Genomic DNA, 20,198 nt, shown 5'->3' with positions numbered 1-20,198 from the left:
GATTCTACAATATTCTAGAGTCCGCGAGGGCGCCTGGTGGGCGGGGCCTCAACTCCGGAGCCTGGGCGAGTGTGACCCTCTCGCTTCCTGGCGGGAAGAACGTGAGGCGATAGTCTCTTTTCCAAACACTAAGAAATTTGAGGACGGTGGGGCAGAACGACTGACTCCCACTTTCCTGTGACTCTGTAGCCGGAGAACGGTGAACATCTGTGGTGAAAGAGGTTTTTTTTCCTCAGTGCTTGATTGAGGTAATTTCATCTTTCATGACTGAAGGGAGCAAACGATGCCCCCCTTGCCGTTTGATTCTCCTGTTAGCCAGTTTCTCCTTTAGGCTTCCCCGTTTGCGGCTTTGGAGATGTTTGGGGGCGGCTGCCCGACAGGCGGGGTGGGGCCCTTCCAAGGGTTTTACGTTAAAACAGAAATCCCCGTGAATTTATAGTTTTTGTCTTAAACGTGGGGCAGTTCATCCAACTGAGCCCCTCAGAACCTTTCACCTGCCGGGCGCTGTGGCTCACGCCTGTAATCCCAGCTCTTAGGGAGGCAGAGGCGGGAGGATAGCTTGAGCCCAGGAGTTCGAGACCTGCCTGGGCAATATAGCGAGACCCCGTTCTCCACAAAAAGGAAAAAAAAAAACAAAAAGACAAAAAAAAAAAAAAAAGCGTAAAAAAAGAACCTTTCACGTGCGGTCAGAATTCGTGGGATGGAAGAGCGGGCGTGAAACATACTGTGTTATTATCATTTGGGGCTGTGATTCTTTTTTTTGTTTGTTTGTTTTTTTGAGACAGTGTTTCACTCTTGTTACCCAGGCTGGAGTGCAATGGCGCGACCTCGGCTCACCGCAACCTCCGCCTCCTGGGTTCAGGCAATTCTCCTGCCTCAGCCTCCTGAGTAGCTGGGATTATAGGCACGCGCCACCATGCCCAGCTAGTTTTTTTGTATTTTTAGTAGAGACGGGGTTTCACCATGCTGACCAGGATGGTCTTGATCTCTTGACCTCGTGATCCACCCGCCTCGGCCTCCCAAAGTGCTGGGATTACAGGCTTAAGCCACCGTGCCTGGCCTGGGGCTGTGATTTTTAATCTCTAGAGGGCTGAGCAGAAACCAGAAATAATTGATGATTACGCCATCACAATGTTCACAAAAACGTGCTTTTTCCCTGCAAAACGTCCAGGTCTGAGTGAGGAAGATGAGGAACTCTGGTCTGAGTGAGGAAGATGAGGAACTCTAAGTGGAGGCTTGAATTTTAAAAGAATTTGGGCTCATCATTTTTCAATTTTTATTTATTTGTTTTGAGGTGGAGGCTCGCTCTGTCGCCCAGGCTGGAGTGCAGTGGCACGGTATTGGCTCACTGCAACCTCCGCCTTCAGGGTGCAAGTGATTCCCCGGCCTCAGCCTCCCAAGTAGCTGGGATTACAGTTGTCTGCCACCATGCCCGGATAATTTTGTGTATTAAGTAGAGTTGGGGTTGCATCATGGTGGCCAGGATGGTCTTGAACTCCGTACCCCAGGTGATCCACCCAGCTTGGCCTCCCAAAGTGCTGGGATTATAGACTGGAGCCACTGCACCCAGCCTTATTTATATTTATTTTAAACATGTGTATAGTTCATAATTGACACACTTAAGTTCCCACCTGGTGACAGTCTTTGAAGAGCCCTGGGCCCAAGTCCTGCTTTCCACAGTCCTCAGGGAAAACAGGACAAAGCCAAGGCCAGATTTATGTTATTGTAATAAAAATGCTTTAAAACGCCTGCTGCGAAAAGTTAGAAACGACCTTACAGATGAAACAGATTAAGATTCTTTTACTTGATGGAATGACAGACAGCCATTAAAATATGATTACTTGTAGAAGGACATTTAGTAGCATGGGAAGAGAATTCATTGAAAAAAGCGGATTACAAAGTAGTATGAATAGTGATCCCCTTTTTGTTGTTAAATAAGAAATATATGTATGTAAAAATCTGAAATGATATAAACCAAAGTATTTATAAGTGAACTTAATTTTCTTCTTTTTGTTTAGCTTATTTTGTAAAGTTGTTGACAAGTTATTTGTGTAATTTTGATGATTATTTTAAAATCTCCTAATTTAAATGTTCACCGAATACTGATGCCGAGGGCTGCCATATGGTTTCGAAGGAGGTTTAGAGTGTACTTTCCACTAAGCACTAAATTTCTTTGTTATGTTTTCAAATGTGTAACCAATTTTAAACTGATGTAAGTTGATATGTAACTTTTTAAGATGAGTAAGTAACAATGTGACTTTAGCAATTTTATAGGAAAGAAGAAAATGCATTTTAGCCAGATACATTTATATCTCCTTGATGAAAATGTCTCAGTTACTTCAGAAACAAGGAGCCTTAGATTGGAGTTGTAATTATGTATATATACATATGTGTATATATACACAAAAGACATTGTTTTCCGAATTAGAACAACAGAGTGACACAAAGTCACTGGGTGGTACATATGTTTAAAGGATTAGTGTAAGTAAATAATCAGTGATTTCAATAAGTTACATTTAATAAGTTTAGGAAATATTTGTCTTTGAAATCAAGTTGCATAGGCCCTTTCTAAGATTCACCAGTGACTATTATTATTATTCTTTTGTTTGTTTTTGTTTAAGACAGAATCTCGCTTTGTTGCTCATGCTGGAGTGCAGTGAGCAACAATTTCAGCTCACCACAACCTCAGCCTCCCGTGTTAAAGCAATTCTCCCTCAGCATACCCAGTAGCTGGGATTACAGGTGCATACCACCATGCCCAGTTAACAGTTGTATATTTAGTAGAGACAGGGTTTCACCATGTTGGTCAGGCTGGTCTTAAACTCCTGACCTCAGGTGATCCACCCACCTTGGCCTCCTGAAGTGCTGGGATTATAGGCTTAAGCTACTGCACCCAGCTTAATTTTTGTATTTTTAGTAGAGATGGGGTTTCACCATGTTAGCCAGGCTGGTCTCGAACTCCTGACCTCAGGTGATCCACCCATCTCCACCTCCCAAAGTGCTGGGATTACAGGTGTGGGCCACCTCGGCTAGCCAGTGACTATTATTAACAGAATGGAGAATTGAGGGAAGAATTATTACTACTCATGTATTTATTCTAGTCCTATTGATTATGTAAGACTTGGCCAGGCCCAGTGGCTCATATCTATAATCCCAGCATTTTGGGAGGCTGAGGGGAGGATCACTTGAGACCAGGAGTTCAAGATCAGGTTGGGCGACATAGGCAGACACTGTCTCTACAAAAAAAAATTTTTTTCCACCTTATCTGGGCATGGTGGCTCTGTGCCTGTAGTCCCAGCTACTCCAGAGGCTGAAACAGGAGGATTGAGTGCAGGAGTTCTGAGGCTGCAGTGAGTTATCATCATGCCACTGCACTCCAGCCTGGGCAACACAGCAAGACCTTGACTCAAAAGAAAGACCTAATTCACTGCTTATTTGAGTATTTTACAGCACACAATTGGTAATAGTAATGCCACCTACTATTTTGTGTTGGGATTACAGATGTGAGCCACCACACCCAGCCTATATTCTTTCAAAAAGTTAAAGTATTAATGTAGCTTTAAAATTTCATAGTAGTGTTGGCCGGGCACGGTGGCTCAAGCCTGTAATCCCAGCACTTTGGGAGGCCGAGGCGGGTGGATCACGAGGTCGAGAGATCGAGACCATCCTGGTCAACGTGGTGAAACCCCGTCTCTACTAAAAATACAAAAAAAAATTAGCTGGGCATGGTGGCGCATGCCTGTAGTCCCAGCTACTCAGGAGGCTGAGGCAGGAGAATTGCTTGAACCCAGGAGGCGGAGGTTGCGGTGAGCCGAGATCGTGCCATTGCACTCCAGCCTTGGTAACAAGAGCGACACTCTGTCTCAAAAAAAAAAAAAAAAAAAAATTCATAGTAGTGTTTTTCTATTCCTTTAAAACTGAGTACTGACTTTTTTTGTTCGAAACAATAAAAAAGGAGATGAAAATAGAGGCTTTAAAACTATTTAAGCTTTAGTTCTAATAAAGTAAGTGGTGTCAGGCTTGGTGGCTCACACCTGTTATCCTAGCACTTTGGGAGGCCAAAGTGGGTGGATCACATGAGGTCAGGAGTTTGAGACCAGCCTGGCCAACATGGCAAAATGTTGTCTCTACTAAAAATACAAAATTAGCTGGGCGTGGTGCACATACCTGTAATCCCAGCTACTCGCCTGTTGAACCCAGGAGGCGGAGGTTGCAGTGAGCCGAGATTGTGCCATTGCACTCTAGCCTGGGCCACAAAAAACTTTTGAAAATATGGAGAAACAGCTATTGCATATCAAACTATCAATCTCTTCATTTAAGAAAAAAAAAAAAAAAAGCTCTTCCTTGCTTTAATTTCCTTTCTTCATTGCCTCCTGTACTTTGTTTTTCTGACCAGGATAAATTTTTGAGACAAGAAGAATGGCATCCAGAATAAATAGCAGTTTCACTTTGATTCCCAACCAGAAACACAGACGTAATAATCGTCGAACCAGCTGTTACTCCAAGACCCTTGGCTCAGGCTTTCAACCCATATCAACATTTGGAAATTTTAAAGCCTTACCATTGGAAATATTCCAAATAATTTTAAAATATTTGTCAGGTGAGGTTTGGAAACTTATGAGTAGCCTACACAAGACACTAGAATATTTTAATTTTTCCCAGGAACCAGTTTGTCATCTTAGGCCATGCTAAAATGTTAATGACATTCATGTTAAGTTTGTTTATTTTCTAAAGTTTTGTTATTGTCAGGTAAGGAGTACAGTAAGAAAGCACAATGCTTAAATTATTTTTTTTAATCTTCCTTTGAACACAGCAATACTTAAAACTCTTGAAAGCATGCCTGTAATTATGACATAGTACCTTGATTGGTAAATCCAAACATGTTTCTAATTTGTTGAGAACTGGATTTAAAACAATTTTAAGATTTTTCCCTTTTTTCCCACTGGGATGATGATGGTCATAGTGATGATGATTGAGTTAACTTATAAGTTAATAGACTGTGTTAATAGTGACATTCATGCATTTAAGCCATTGATACATACATATACATGTATCTATGTATTTCTTTTGGTAGTGAAGGAGATCAGCATGCTAAGCATGGTGTCTAAAGCAATCAGCCACCATATCATTAATTATATATCAACCTCATCAGGAAGCAAAAGACTTTTACCACAGGACTTTCATAACCTTGAGCTGCCTGGCAGGAGACAAGACTCTGCTATACTGGAGCACTACAGATCTCTAGGTAACTTACTTAATGAGAATTGCAACAAGTAAAGAACTATGCTTAATTAAGAGAAATTTAAAATACAATTGTGTAAGGCCAGTAGGAAATTGAATTTTTCTAAAATGTGCCTGTTTCTATGATGCTTTTACTCTTTAATGTGAGAACACTCCCTTAACCACATATTTTTAAAGGTGAGAAAATGCATTTTGATGTAAAGTGTCAGTTATTTTGATTTCATATAGATACAACGTCATCTATGCTTAACTCTAGTGGCTTACCAGTTTAGGAAGTTGATGTATTTTCTGTGCTTCACTTCCTGTGGATTGAATGAGTTTTATCTCTTTTCCCTTTCAACCATAATCTAGTCCTTAAAAATAGAAATTTAAACAAATTATTCTGGAAGATTATCCTCTCACCAGAAACTATGATTTTTTAAGTACATTTACTATTAAGTCATTACACAATAATAAACTGACCTTATCAAAGCAAAGTCTGTATAATCTTTCTTCCTTGATTTATAATCATTTATGTCTTTTACTCCATTCATTGATTTCATTGTCCCTGAGAGTGCAGATGTAAACTTCTAATTTTGACTTGACTAATAATACCAATTTCATTATGAAACCACTTTATAATTCATCAAAGCATGGCAATAAAGCCAAATATCAAGATGGTGTGATTTAAATAAAGGCATAATAGTAAGTTAAGTGAATACTGCCTTTTAGTAGCCCAAGGGTGCTTAGATTTCAGATAATAAGAGTATGTGGATATCATCAAATACGTCAAAATGTATTTGATGATTACCTGTATATTTAATAAGAGCAAATGAAAGAAAAGTATGTGATCTGATTACAATGTTGTTGGTTTCAGTATTTATTATTAGGTTTAGTTAAGCCTGTAACACAATATGGAAACTACCTTTTCCTACTTCTCATTGTAAATACCATTTTTCAGCCAGCCACAGTGGCTCACGCCTGTAATCCTAGCACTTTGGGAGGCCAAGGCAGGCAGATAGCCTGAGGTCAGGAGTCTGAGACTAGCCTGGCCAACATGGTGAAACCCTGTCTCTACTAAAAATACAAAAATTAGCTGGGCGCGGTGGCTCAAGCCTGTAATCCCAGCACTTTGGGAGGCCGAGGCGGGTGGATCACGAGGTCGACAGATCGAGACCATCCTGGTCAACATGGTGAAACCCCGTCTCTACTAAAAATACAAAAAATTAGCTGGGCATGGTGGCACGTGCCTGTAATCCCAGCTACTCAGGAGGCTGAGGCAGGAGAATTGCCTGAACCCAGGAGGCGGAGGTTGCGGTGAGCCGAGATCGCGCCATTGCACTCCAGCCTGGGTAACAAGAGCGAAACTCCGTCTCAAAAAAAAAAAAAAAAAAAAATATAAAAATTAGCTGGGTGTGGTGGCAGGGACCTGTAATCCCAGCTACACAGGAGGGTGAGGCAAGAGAATCTCAAAACCTAAGCCAAGGTTGCAATGAGCTGAGATAGTGCCACTGCACTGCAGCCTGGGTTATAGAGTAGGACTTCATCTCAAAAAAGAAAAAGGCTAGGAAAAAAAAAAGAAAAAGGCTGGCGCAGTGGCTTACACCTGTAATCCCAGCACTTTGGGAGGTCAAGGTGGGTGGATCACCTGAGGCCAGCAGTTTGAGACTAGCCTGGCCAACATGGTGAAACTCGGTCTCTACTAAAAATACAAAAATTAGCCAGGTGAGGTGATGGGCGCCTGTGATTGCAGCTACTCGAGAGGCTGAGGTAGGAGAAATTGCTTGAACCTGGGAGGCAGAGGTTGCAGTGAGCCAAAATCGTGCCATTGCATTGCACTCCAGTTGGGCAACAAGAGCGAAACTCCATCTCAAACAAAAAGAAAGAAAATAAAAGGAAAAGGAAAAAAATTATCATCATTAATTGTAGCGAAAGTGGTACTTGGATGATATATTAGAGCTTATACTTTGGTTTTGATCTGAAAGAAATTTTCTCCCTGATCAAGCCTCAATTGCTTAAACTAACAAAAACAGTAAAAAGTACAAATACGTATCAATCTTAATAGCTTTTTAAAATGGTTTTATTCATGTAATGATTTCAACTTTCCATTTAATTTTGATGCAAACACTTGGTTTGTGACTGATTCTTTAAGTAAATGTTTGATATACTTACATTTTCTCGTGTCATTCTTACCCGATTATTGTTTTCACTATTTTTTTTTTTGAGATGGGATCTTGCAGTGTTGCCCAGGCTGGCCTTGTACTCCTGGGCACCATCGATCCTCCTACCTCAGCCTTCAGAGTATCTGAAACTACAGGCATGTGTGACTGCATCCAGCCTTATTTTCAGACATTGAAATAAGATTTGCAGAATCCTGTTCTTTGGGCCAGGCGCAGTGGCTTATGCCTGTGATCCCAACACTTTGGGAAGCTGAGGTGGGAGGATCGCTTGAGCCCAGGAGTTTAAAACCAGCCTTTCCCAGGCATCAGAGAGGTATTCAAAATGAAACAAATAAATAAAATAAAACCAGCCTGGGCAATATAGGGAGACCCCCATCTACAAAAAATTAAACAATTATCTGGGCATGGTGGCACCACACACCTGTTGTCCCAGCTACTCAGGAGGCTGAGGTGGGAGGATTACTTGAGCAGGCTGCAGTGAGTCAAATGTGACATTACACTGTGGCCTTGACAACAGAGTGAGAACCTGTCTCATATATGTATATATAATATATATAATATTTATATTTTTGTGTGTGTGTGTGTGTGTGTGTGTGTGCGTGTCCTATTTTTTGAAGATTTTTTGGTTTTGGGTTGTTTTTTTTTTTTTTGAGACAGTCTTAACTCTGTCGCCCAGACTGGAGTGCAGTGGCACAATCTCGATTCACTGCAACCTCTACCTCCTGGGTTCAAGTGATTCTCATGCCTCAACCTCTCCAGTAACTGGGATTACAGGCATGCACCACCATGCCTAGCTATTTTGTGTTATTAGTAGAGACAGGGTTTCACTATGTTGGCCAGACTGGTCTCAAACTCCTGTCCTCAAGTGATCTTCTCTCCTCAGCCTCCCAAAATGCTGGGATTACAGGCATGTGCCACCCTGCTCAGCCAATTATAAATTTTAATTTGCTTCTTCATATAAAACAGAGCAGATGGCCAGTGTGGAAAGCACGTTACATCTGATTCTATTTTCATGGGAAGAACTTTAAAAAAGTTAGTCTCTAAAGGGTACAGCAGAGCACCTGTGGTTTTTTTGTTTGTTTTTAAACAGCCAGTATTGGGTTTCATGGTAAATTGTAATCCTTAAAAATAGGAATTTTATATTAGGCAACCAGCATACCAAAATAAGGTTGGATGCAGTCACACATGCCTGTAGTCCCAGATACTCAGGAGGCTGAGGCAGGAGGATCAATTGTGCCCAGGAGTAGAATTCTAAGAATTAATGCCTAGAATGCTTTAGTTATGATATGCTGTGGAACTGGATACCAAAGTATGAAAGGGAAAGAACTCAGCTTAAAAACCAAACACTGAAAAATTTATTTTTTTTCTTTCCCCTTAGTTGTCATGTTTGAAAAATGTCTTTTTATATACAAATATAAAGAGGGCTTATGTTTAAAACTTAATTCTATTCATGTGTTAAACATAGCAACTTCTAAAAATAAGTTAGACTCCTATAGATTCTTTAGAATTATATAAAGTAATTATAATCTTATGTTAAAAAGTAAATATGGAGAAGATGAAAGCTGAAGAAAGTCATGAGGTTCAGGTCTATATTTTCCTACCATATATCTTATTTTTAGTTTGAGGGCATTTGCCCTCATAGGAATGTTAACAACGTATTGCCATTTTAGGAAAATAGAACGTTTAAAGTTAGAGGAAACAAATCATACATTTCCTGTCACTGTAGTGCAAATTACATATCTCACTGAGAAATTGAGGGTTTATTTCTTTTTAAAGTATCTACACAAAATTCTATACATTCTTTACATGTGAGTCCCATAAAAGGATATCTTTGAAGGAAGAGATGGATATTTCATCCTAACTGGATACTTTCTGTGGGAGGGAAAAAAAATCTAGCCTCTGAAATTTTAATTACTTAACAACAAATTTTTGTATTTGGAGAGAGGGATACAAAATCTGTTTTTTCTGCTCAACATAATGGTTCACACCTGTAATCCCAGTGCTTTGGGAGGCCAAGGTGGAAGGAACATTTGAGCTCAGGAATTTGAGAGCAGTCTGGGCAACATAGCAAGCCTCCGTCTCTAAGAAAAAAAACAAAAATCTTTTTAATTAGCTGAGCTTGTTGGCATACACCTGTGGTCCTAGCTACTTGGGAGGCTGAAGTGGGAGGATCACTACAGCCCAGAAGGTCAAGACTGCAGTGAGCCATGATGGCACACCACTGCACTCCAGCCTGGGCAACAGCGCAAGACCCTGTCTCAAAAAAAAGAAAGAAAATCTGTTTTCTCATTCTTTCCCTGTTTTAGATTAACAGCTCTTAAAACATTTTCCTTTGTGGACATGAGGTTAATTTCAAGATATACTGAAATCTGCTTTCTATGGAATAAAGACAAAATTTCTCTAGTGTGTCTTTGTGTTGTTATTTTATCTTTTTGAACATACATGTTTTTCCACGTGTCCTATAGTAGCAATTTCACAGTTTTTTGCAAGATTTTATGCCAAGGCCTCTTAGATGAGCATCAGCGTCACTTGGTAAATACCAAAAATGGTAAGTGTTTGCACCCTTCCTCTCAAACTTACTCTTAAAAACCATATCAACTCATAGTCGACTGTGGTATACCATACTTGACTTTCAGGAAACATTATTCTGTGCTCTATTGATGTTCTTAAATTAGTTGTATTGTTGTCATTTTTTCTTGTGTCTCTTTACTTTCTTAGGTCTACTGTTTAAAAGATGCACATTGCTGCTACCCACCAAGGAAAGGCTAAGGTACATTCACAAGATACTCACAGAAGTAAGATCATACTTCTAAATTAGTTTACAATCTTGATTTCCAGTAAAGATAATTTATTATCTTATGCTCATTTTACTCTATATTAGTAGTATTTCATGAATTAGCAATAAAAATTGATTTGTGGGTCGGGCACGGTGGCTCAAGCCTGTAATCCCAGCACTTTGGGAGGCCGAGGCGGGTGGATCACAAGGTCAAGAGATCAAGACCATCCTGGTCAGTAAGGTGAAACCCCGTCTCTACTAAAAATACAAAAAGTTAGCTGGGCATGGTGGTGCGTGCCTGTAATCCCAGCTACTAAGGAGGCTGAGACAGGAGAATTGCCTGAACCCAGGAGGCGGAGGTTGCGGTGAGCCGAGATAGTGCCATTGCACTCCAGCCTGGGTAACAAGAGCGAAACTCCGTCTCAAAAAAAATAAAAATAAAAATAAAATAAAAATAAAAATTGGTTTGTGATAATCTAATACTTTACCAAGTACTTAGAGATTATATAATGTCAAAATGTAGTAATCTTTTACTTATTATAAAACAATTTTCATATGTAACTAAGTACATCATTCAAGTTTATTAGGTTACCCAGAGTATAAAGTTTATTTACACTAAATACGAATCCTAAAGAAGTTTTAAAGTAGTGATTTAGATATTGTGTTAAAGTGAAATAATTTCTAAATGTTACAATTTTATTGTTTAAATGTATAGAAACATAGGAAAGTATTTTTAATATGTAAAATGACAAACCTTTTATGATAATAGACTTGGAAATGTGTATCAATATGTTTGGGCATAGTCTCTTTATAAGACTCAGTTTTAATATACAAATCTAAGCACATATCCAACTCTGATGTTTCAGTTCCACACTCAGTGATATCCACTGTTTTTGATGGATTGACTTTTCCATGTCAGCATTTGCATTGAGTTCTGGTCTATATTATTACAGCAGCTTCCCAGATGATCTTTCTGCCATCCAATTTATTGGATCCAAACCCTTCTGTGTGCTGAATCAAGATTAATCTTCCTAAGGCATCACACTCATCAACATAACTAATTTTTTTTTTTTCTTTTTTTGAGACAGAGTCTTGCTGTCACCCAGGTTGGAGTGCCACAGTGGTGCAATCTCAGCTCACTGCAACCTCTGCCTTTCAGGTTCAAGTGATTCTCCTGCCTCAGCCTCCCAAGTAGCTGGGATTACAGGCACATGCCATCATACCCAGCTAATTTTTTCTTTTTTAGTAGAGTTGGGGTTTCACTGTGTTAGGATGGTCTCAAGCTCCTGACTTCATGATCCGCCCATCTTGGCCTCCCAACGTGCTGGGATTACAGGCATGTTCCACTGCACCCAGTCAACATAACTTTCTTGTATAAAAATCTTTTGCCGGCCTCAGTGGCTCACGCCTATAATCCTGGCACTGTAGAAGTCCAAGGCAGGTGTATCACCTAAGGTCAGGAATTCAACGCCAGCCTGGCCAACATGGCGAAACCTCATCTCTACTAAAAATACAAAGTTTAGCCAGGCGGGCCTGGTGGTGTCTGTAATCCCAGCTACTTGGGAGGCTGAGTCAAGAGAATTGCTTAAACCCAGGAGGTGGAGGTTGCAGTGAGCCAAGATTGTACCACTGCACTCCAGCTTGGGTGACAGAGCAAAAACTCCATCTAAAAAACAAAACAAAACCAAATTTCAATGGCTACTCAATTTTTTGATAAGATAGGGTCCAAAGTCCATTGCTGGCCAAGTACAGTGGCTCATGCCTGTAATCCCAGCATTCTGGGAGGCTGAAGCAGGAGAATCATTCGAGCCCAAGAATTTGAGACCAGCCTGGGTAACATAGACCACATCTCTACCAAAATTTTAAAAAACAAAAACAAAAAAAGCAATTAGTCAGCCAGGTGCTGTGGCCCTGGCTGTAGTCTCAGTTATTTGGGAGGCTGAGGTGGAAGGATTGGCTTGAGACCATGGGTTGGAGGCTCCACTGAATTCTGATCATGCCACTGCACTCTGATCACACCACTGCACTGCAACCTGGATGACAGAGTGAGACCCTGTCTCAAACAAACAAAAACAAAGCCCATTGCTGATATTTAGTGTTTTCCCCACAATGCCACCTTACTTTCCGCTTCTTTGAGCCTAATTAAACTGGTCATTCAAATAAACATTGTTGTATGTGCATGCAGTTTTGTTCTTTTTATTTTTCTCACCAATTCTTTCCATTCTTTCCATCTAAATTTTAAGACATTACTTATTTCACATTTTCTTCATAAGTTTTTCTGATCATTCCCAAATTTATTTTTATCCTGTTTTTTGTTTGTTTGTTTTTGAGATGGAGTTTCACTCTTGTTGCCCAGGCTGAAGTGCAGCGATGCGATCTCAGCTCACTCCTCCAGCCTGCAACCTCCACCTCCCAGATTCAAGTGAATCTCCTGCCTAAGCCTCCCAAGTAGCTGGAATTTCAGGTTCCCTCCACCATGCCAGAGTAATTTTTCAGTTTTTAGTAGAGACGGGGTTTTATCACGTTGGCCAGGCTGGCCTCAAACTCCTGACCTCAGATGATCCACCTGCCTCAGCCTCCCAAAGTGCTGGGATTGCAGGCGAGAGCCACCGCACCTGGCATATCCTGTTTTCATACTGTCTGATACAGTCTTTACTCAGTCATCTTAACATTTATACATATTCTAACCTGAATTATTATAATAAATTCACATGTCTGTGTCTTATTCTCTTAAACTGTGGACCAGGTGTGGTAGCTTACACCTGTAATCCCAGCACCCTGGAAGGCCAAGGCGGGTGGATCACCTGAGATCAGGAGTTCAAGACTAGCCTGCCCAACATGATGAAACCCCATCTCTACTAAAAATATAAAAAAATTAGCCGTGCATGGTGGTGCACATCTGTAATTCCAGCTACTCAGGAGGCTGAGGCACCAGAATCACTTGAACCTGGAGGCAGAGGTGCAGTGAGCTGAGATCATGCCACTGCACTCCAGCATGGGTAACAGAGTAAGACTCTGTCTCAAAAAATAAAAATAAAAATAAAAATTATTATTATTAAATAAATTATGAACTCCTTGAGAGTAGACACTTTTATACTTCTTTTATAATCCCCACCTATGTAACACAGTGCAGATCAGAATAGGTACAGAAAAAATTATTGCTTACTTCCATTAAATTTGAATGTCAAACCATTGTTCCACCATTGTCAAACTATAGTTACACTGAAAAGGAGGCATTAACAGTTGTTCTCTTTACAGGTTTCCTGCTTTAAATTCAGTGGCTGTGCAGTTCCTATGCAGTGTTTAGGATTCACATGTTATGGCATGTTTTTACAGGTACGTTTTTTTAATGAGAGAAGAAAAGGGATACCTTTTGAACTTCAGAGTATGCAATCTCTCTTTTCATAGGTTAATAAAGTTATAACAATCTTAAAAAGAGCAAAATAAAATTATGAAGATTGAGAGTGTATTAATCTAATAGTGTGTTTGCTATCTCAGATTTTCATTTTGAGTTTCTCAGTGGTAAAAAAGTTTGACATTTATTTATTCCCTAAACCATTCTATATCCTGAATGAAGGTTATTCTTTCTAAAGAATTGGTGTCCTTGGCTGGGCACGGTGGCTCACGCCTGTAATTCCAGCACTTTGGGAGGCCGAGATGGGCGGATCACGAGGTCAAGAGTTTGAGACCAGCTTGACCAACATGGTGAAACTCTACTAAAAATAGAAAAATTAGCCAGGCCTGGTGGCATGCTCCTGTAATCCCAGCTACTTTGGAGGCTGAGGCAGGAGAATTGCTTGAACCTAGGATACAGAGGTTGCGGTGAGCAAAGATCACACCACTACAGATATCTTTATCTGTCTATATAATGAGTTTAAAATCTTGGCCTAGTTATTTAAAGTGTGATAGTAATCAGTTGTTTCAAGAACATTTTGACTAATCGTTTGTTGTAAACAAGGAAGATAATAATTAGCATTTATTCAGTGTACTATGTGCTAAACACTGTTCTAAGCAGTTTATATGTATTGACTAATTTATTTTTATTTATCTTTTTTTTTTTTTTTTTTTTTTTGAGACGGAGTTTCGCTCTTGTTACCCAGGCTGGAGTGCAATGGCGCGATCTCGGCTCACCGCAACCTCGGCTTCCCAGGTTCAAGTGATTCTCCTGCCTCAGCCTCTTGAGTAGCTGGGATGACAGGCGCCCACCACCACACCCAGATAATTCTTTTTTTGTGTGTGTATTTTTAGTAGAGATGGGCTTTCACCATGTTGATCAGGCTGGTCTTGAACTCCTAACCTCAAGCAATCCACACGCCTCGGCCTCCCAAAGTGCTGGGATTATAGGCATGGGCCACCACACCTGGCAACATGTATTGACTAATTTAAATCTACAACAACCTTGTTAGATAGATACTGCATCCATAAGAATCTTGCTCTGCTCAGCCTACCAGCCCCCAACTCCTACCCACCCAGATTCCAGGGGTTTAAGCCCTCCTACTAGTCCTCTTCCAAGACAGATTTTTCCTATTTAATTTTGTTTTTTACTTAATTTATTTATTTCTTTGGGATATGTAATACATATGTATGTATTCATGTACAATTCCAAGGGTACAAAATGTATAAAGTAAAAAGTTAGTCTTCCTCCTTGTCCACTGAGTTCCCTTCATTGGAAATAATCACTGTTACAGTTTCTATGTCCTCCTACAGGGAATAAGATTAATTTTTATTAATTAATTAATTTATTTCTGAGGCCCAGTCTTGCTCTGTCACCCAGGCTGGAGTGCAGTAGTGTGATCTCAGCTTACTGCAGCCTCTGCCTCCCAGGTTCAAGCAATTCTCCTGCCTCAGACTCCCAAGTAGCAGGGATTACAGGTATGCACCACCATACCCAGCTAATTTTTGTACTTTTAGTAGAGACAAGGTTTTGCCATGTTGGTCAGGCTGGTCTCAAACTCCTGACCTCAGGTAATCCTCCTGCCTCAGCCTCCCAAAGTGCTGGGATTACAGACATTAGCCACCACAACTGGCCAGATGATGATGATGATGATATTATTATTATTATTATTATTATTATTTTGAGATGGAGTCTCACTCTGTTACCCAGGCTGGAGTGCAGTGGCATGATTTTGGCTCACTGCAACCTCAGCTTCCTGGATTCAAGTGATTCTCCTGCCTCAGCCTTCCAAGTAGCTGGGATTACAGGTGCCCGCCACTGTGCCTGGCTATTTTTTTTTTCTTTTTTCTTTTTGTTCCAAATAGTAATTTTGTTGTTGTTGTTTGTTTTGTTAATAGAGACAGGGTTTCACCACGTTGGCCAGGCTGGTTTTGAACTCCTGACCTCAGGTGATCCACCTGCCTTGGCCTCCCAAAGTGCTAGGATTACAGGCATGAGCCACTGTGCCCAGCCAGTACATATTTTGGTTGTTCACATTCAAAAGCCATAAATAGCCAGGCACAGTAGTTCATACCTGTAATTCCAGCACTTTGGGAGGCTGAGGCAGGCAGATTATCTGAGGTAAGGAGTTCAAGTCCAGCTTGGCCAACATGGCAAAAACCCACCTCTACCAAGAAAAAAAAAATTACAAAAAGTCATAAATGCTCAGAATTGTCACACTGAAATTCGATCACTCTCATTTATAAGCAATATCATAAATGACAACTGGCAGGGTGAAAGGGGTTCTCTAGTCTTAAATCCATAGCATGGTTGTGAGTCAGATATCTAAACTGTGTTCAGGGTTTTGCCCTTACTTTGTTATTTGCCTCATATTGTCAAAGTTTGGGATTCAGTACCATTTAAATGTTGCTCAAACAAAAAAGTTTTCTCCATTGCACTCCAGCCTAAGCAACACAGCAAGATTCCATCTCAAAAAAAAAAAAAAAAAAGTTCTCTAAAAAGATACTTCCTTTCCAACCAAAAACAACAACAACAACAACAACAACAACAACTGGATTTTGGAGATTTCCAAGTTTTGTTTATGTATATGTGTTATTAATTTGATAATTCTATAATGGATAAAAAATATACATCACCTTAATCATGTACTAAAAACAGTTACACTTATTAGATAGTGGTGACTTTTGTTTTTGTTGTTATTGTTTTTTGAGACAGAGCTTCGCTCTTGTTTACCCAGGCTGGAGTGCAATGGCATGATCTCAGCTCACTGCAACCTCTGACACCTGGGTTCAAGCAATTCTTCTGACTCAGCTCCTAAGTAGCTGGGATTACAGGCACCCGGCACCACGCAAGGCTAATTTTTGTATTTTTAATAGAGACAGGGTTTCACCATGTTGGCCAGGCTGGTGAACTACTAACCTCAGATCATCTGCCTGCCTTGGCCTCCCAAAGTGCTGGGAATACAGGCGTGAGCCACTATGCCCAGTATGACTTATGCTTCGATTTGATAGTCTGAACATCTGCAATGTTTCCTTTATTTTATTTTCCTCAGACCTTAACAGCAGGTTGGGATGAACTTGAGTGCCATCGCGTTTATAATTTCTTATGTGAACTGACCAGTCTCTGCCGAAAGATGCAAATGGTTGTCTGCAGCAAACCAGGTAAAAAAAAAAAAAAAAAAAAAAAAAAGACAACAGAGTTTTAAAAATGTATTTAAAAATAATTTTGGCCAGGTGTGGTGGCTCATGCCTAAAATCCCAGCACTTTGGGAAGCCAAGGTGGGAAGATCACTTTAGTCCAGAAGTTCAAGAGCAGCCTAGGCAACATAGTAAGACCTTGTCTCTACAAAAAATAAAAAATTATCCAGGCATGGTGGTGCATGCCTGTGGTCCCAGTTACTCAGGAGGCTAGAAGTGGAAAGATTACTTGAGCCTGGGAGGTCGAGGCTGCAGTGAGCTGTGATCGCACCACTGCACTCAGCCTGAGCAACAGAGTGAGACCCTGTCTCGATAAATAAATAAATAATGGGTTACGTGCTGTGGCTCACAACTGCAATCCCGACACGTTGGGAAGCTGAGGCAGACAGATCACTTGAGGCCAGGAGTTCAAGATCAGCCTGGGCAACATAGCAAGACCTCATCTCTACAAAAAAATTAAAAAAAAAAAATTAGCCAGGTGTGATGGCATGTGCCTGTACTCCCAGCTATTGAGGAGGCTAAAGTGGGAGGATCGCTTGAGCCCCTGAAGGTCGAGGCTGCAGTGAGCCATCATTGCACTGCAGCATTCTAGCATGGGCAATGGAGTGAGACACTCTAAGAAAAGCAAAGAGTGGCCAGGCGCAGTGGCTCAAGCCTGTAATCCCAACACTTTGGGAATCCGAGGTGGGTGGATCACGAGGTCAAGAGATCGAGACCATCCTGGTCAACATGGTGAAACCCCATCTCTACTAAAAATACAAAAAACTAGCTGGGCATGGTGGCGCATGCCTGTAATCCCAGCTACTCGGGAGGCTGAGGCAGGAGAATTGCCTGAACCCAGGAGGTGGAGGTTGCAGTGAGCCAAGATCGCGCCATTGCACTCCAGCCTGGGTAACAAGAGCGAAACTCTGTCTCAAAAAGAAAAGAAAAGAAATAGTAATATACCATTTCGCATTCCACTGGGATGGCTAGAATCAGAAAGTTCATTTTAGATAGTAAGTGTTAGTGAGAGTGTGACAACATTCCTCATATATTGCTGGAGGCAATGTATAACAGTGTAGCCACTTTGCAAAATAGTCTGACAGTTTCTCAAATGATTAAACATTGAGTTATCGTATGATCCATCAATTTTACTTCTAGGTGTATAGCCCCATGAGAAATGAAAACATGTCCACACAGAAACTTTGTGCATGAATGGTTTTACTGTCGTTTTGTTTTTTTTTTTTTTGAGACACGGTCTAGCTCTATCACCGAGGCTGAAGTGCAGGGGCACAATCTTGGCTCACTGCAACCTCCACTTCCTGGGCTCAAGCAATCCTCCAACCTCAGCCTCCGGAGTAGCTGGTACTACAGGCACATACCAGCATGCCCAGCTAATTTTTAAAGTATTTTTTGTAGAGATAGGGTTTCACCATGTTGTCCAGCCTGGTCTCGAACTCAAATGATCTGCCTGCCTTGACTTCCCAAAGTGTTGGGATTACCGGCATGAGCCAACACACCTGGCCTGCATGAATGTTAAAAGCGCATTATTCATATTAGCCAAAAGATGGAAACATCCCAGATGTCCATCAGTGTGTCAATGGTGAAACCCCATCTCCCCTAAAAATACAAAAATTAGCTGGGCGTGGTGGCGCACGCCTGTAGCTACTCAGGAGGCTGAGGCAGGAGAATTGCTTGAACCCGGGAGGTGGAGGTTGCAGTGAGCCGAGATTTCGCTACTGCACTCCAGCCTAGCGCCTGGCAACGGAGCAAGACTCTGCCTCAAAAAAAAAAAAAAAAAAAAATCCAGAATAGGGAAATCAATGGAGATGGAAAGTAGAGTATTGGTTGCTTAGGGCCAGAGGTGGTAAAAGACAGAGAGTTAACAGGATGATAGCAAAAAGACTAAAATGTCTTTTTGAAGTGATGAAAATGTTCTAAAATTGGCTATGGTGATGGCTGCACATATCTGTGAATATACTAAAAACCATTGAATTTTACATTTTAAATTGATAAATTGTATGGTATGTGATTTATACCTTAGTAAAGTTTTTGAAAAAGTAGTCCTGTGTTAATCTAAAATTTTTGTAGCCAAGTGTGGTAGCTCACGCTTTGTGATCCCAACACTTTGGGAGGCTAAGGTTGGAAGATCACTTGATTCCAGGAGTTCAAAACCAACCTGAGCAATAATAGTGAGATCTCTGTCTCTACAAAAAATAAAATTAGCCTGTGATCCCAGCTACTTGAGAGGCTGAGGTGGGAGGATTGCTTGAGCTTGGGAGTTCAAGGTTGTGGTGGCTATGATCTATCATGCCACTGCACTCCAGCTTGGGTGACAGAGCAAAACCCCTTGTCTATCAACAACAGCAACATAATGTTTTCTTTTTACTTTTTGAGATAGAGTCTAGCTCTGTTGCCCACGCTGGAATGCAGTGGTGATATCTCAGCTCACTGCAACCTCTGTCTCTTGGGTTCAAGAGATTCTCCTGTCTCAGCTTCTCGAGTAGCTGGGATCACAGGCATGTGCCACCACGCCTGGCTGATTTTTTGTATTTTTAGTAGAGATGGTTTTGCCTTGTTGGCCGGGTTGATCTTGAACTCCTGACCTCAAGTGACCCTTCCACGTTGGCTTCACAAAGTGCTGGCATTACAGGCATGAGTCACCACACCCAGCCATAAAATTTTCATAGATGAGGCCGGGCATGGTGGCTCACACCTGTAATCCTAGCACTTTGGGAGGCCAAGGTGGGAGGATTTCAAGACCAGTCTGAAAGAGAAGTTCAAGACCAGTCTGGCCAAGATGGTGAAACCCCATCTCTACTAAAAATACAAAAATCTGCTGGGTGTGATGACAGGCGCCTGTAATCCTAGCTACTTCGGAGGTTGAGGCAGGAGAGTTGCTTAAACCCTGGAGGCTGAGGTTGCAGTGAGCCAAGATCATGCCCATACACTCCAGCCTGATCAACAAAGTGAGACTCTGTCTCAAAAAAAAAAAAAAAAAAAAATCTTTCATAGAGGAAAATTGTATTTTCAGTACAAAGTATATTAATGATGTATGTCTTTGACCTTTCTCTTAATTTATTTATTTTTAAATCCAAAATTGTACAATAGTCTGATAAGCTTAAGCATGTCTTTTTTTTTTTTTTTTAAGATGGGGTTTCACCATAAGACCACTCCTGACCTCAGGTGATCCACTCACCTTGGCCTCCCAAAGTGCTCGGATTACAGGCGTGAGCCAGAGCACCTGGCCAAGCATGTCTTTTGATTGACCCATTATTCAAAGTATTGACTATAAATCAGGAAGGTATGAGTAAGTAAGTAGATAGACAAATTATGAAGTTAGGGTAGTTTAAGAATAATCTCTTGGTTACTTCCTGTTGAGAAATCTAGTTTACTATCACTAACCATAGTGGTTAAAAGTTGATCTGATCACTATTCAATATGCACAGCAG

General features: G+C 40.9%; 1 protein-coding gene across 1 annotated transcript in view; it reads left to right on the top strand.

Annotated features, from left to right (window-relative positions):
- The first annotated feature begins 38 nt into the window (after positions 1–38).
- The window catches only part of FBXO47 (F-box protein 47), a 30,302-nt gene continuing 10,142 nt past the window's right edge, over positions 39–20,198 (top strand). The window contains exons 1-6 of the mRNA XM_003931193.3: positions 39–212; positions 4,397–4,600; positions 5,075–5,245; positions 10,119–10,195; positions 13,435–13,512; positions 16,623–16,731. Of these exons, the coding sequence (XP_003931242.1) occupies positions 4,420–4,600; positions 5,075–5,245; positions 10,119–10,195; positions 13,435–13,512; positions 16,623–16,731 (616 nt within the window). The 5' untranslated portion in view covers positions 39–212; positions 4,397–4,419. The remainder of the gene's footprint in view (positions 213–4,396; positions 4,601–5,074; positions 5,246–10,118; positions 10,196–13,434; positions 13,513–16,622; positions 16,732–20,198) is intronic.

This window comes from Saimiri boliviensis, chromosome 17 (assembly GCF_048565385.1).
Source record: "Saimiri boliviensis isolate mSaiBol1 chromosome 17, mSaiBol1.pri, whole genome shotgun sequence".
Classification (NCBI taxonomy): Eukaryota; Metazoa; Chordata; class Mammalia; order Primates; family Cebidae; genus Saimiri; species Saimiri boliviensis.
Note: the sequence above shows the minus strand (reverse complement) of the source record. Positions and strands in the feature narration are given on the sequence as shown.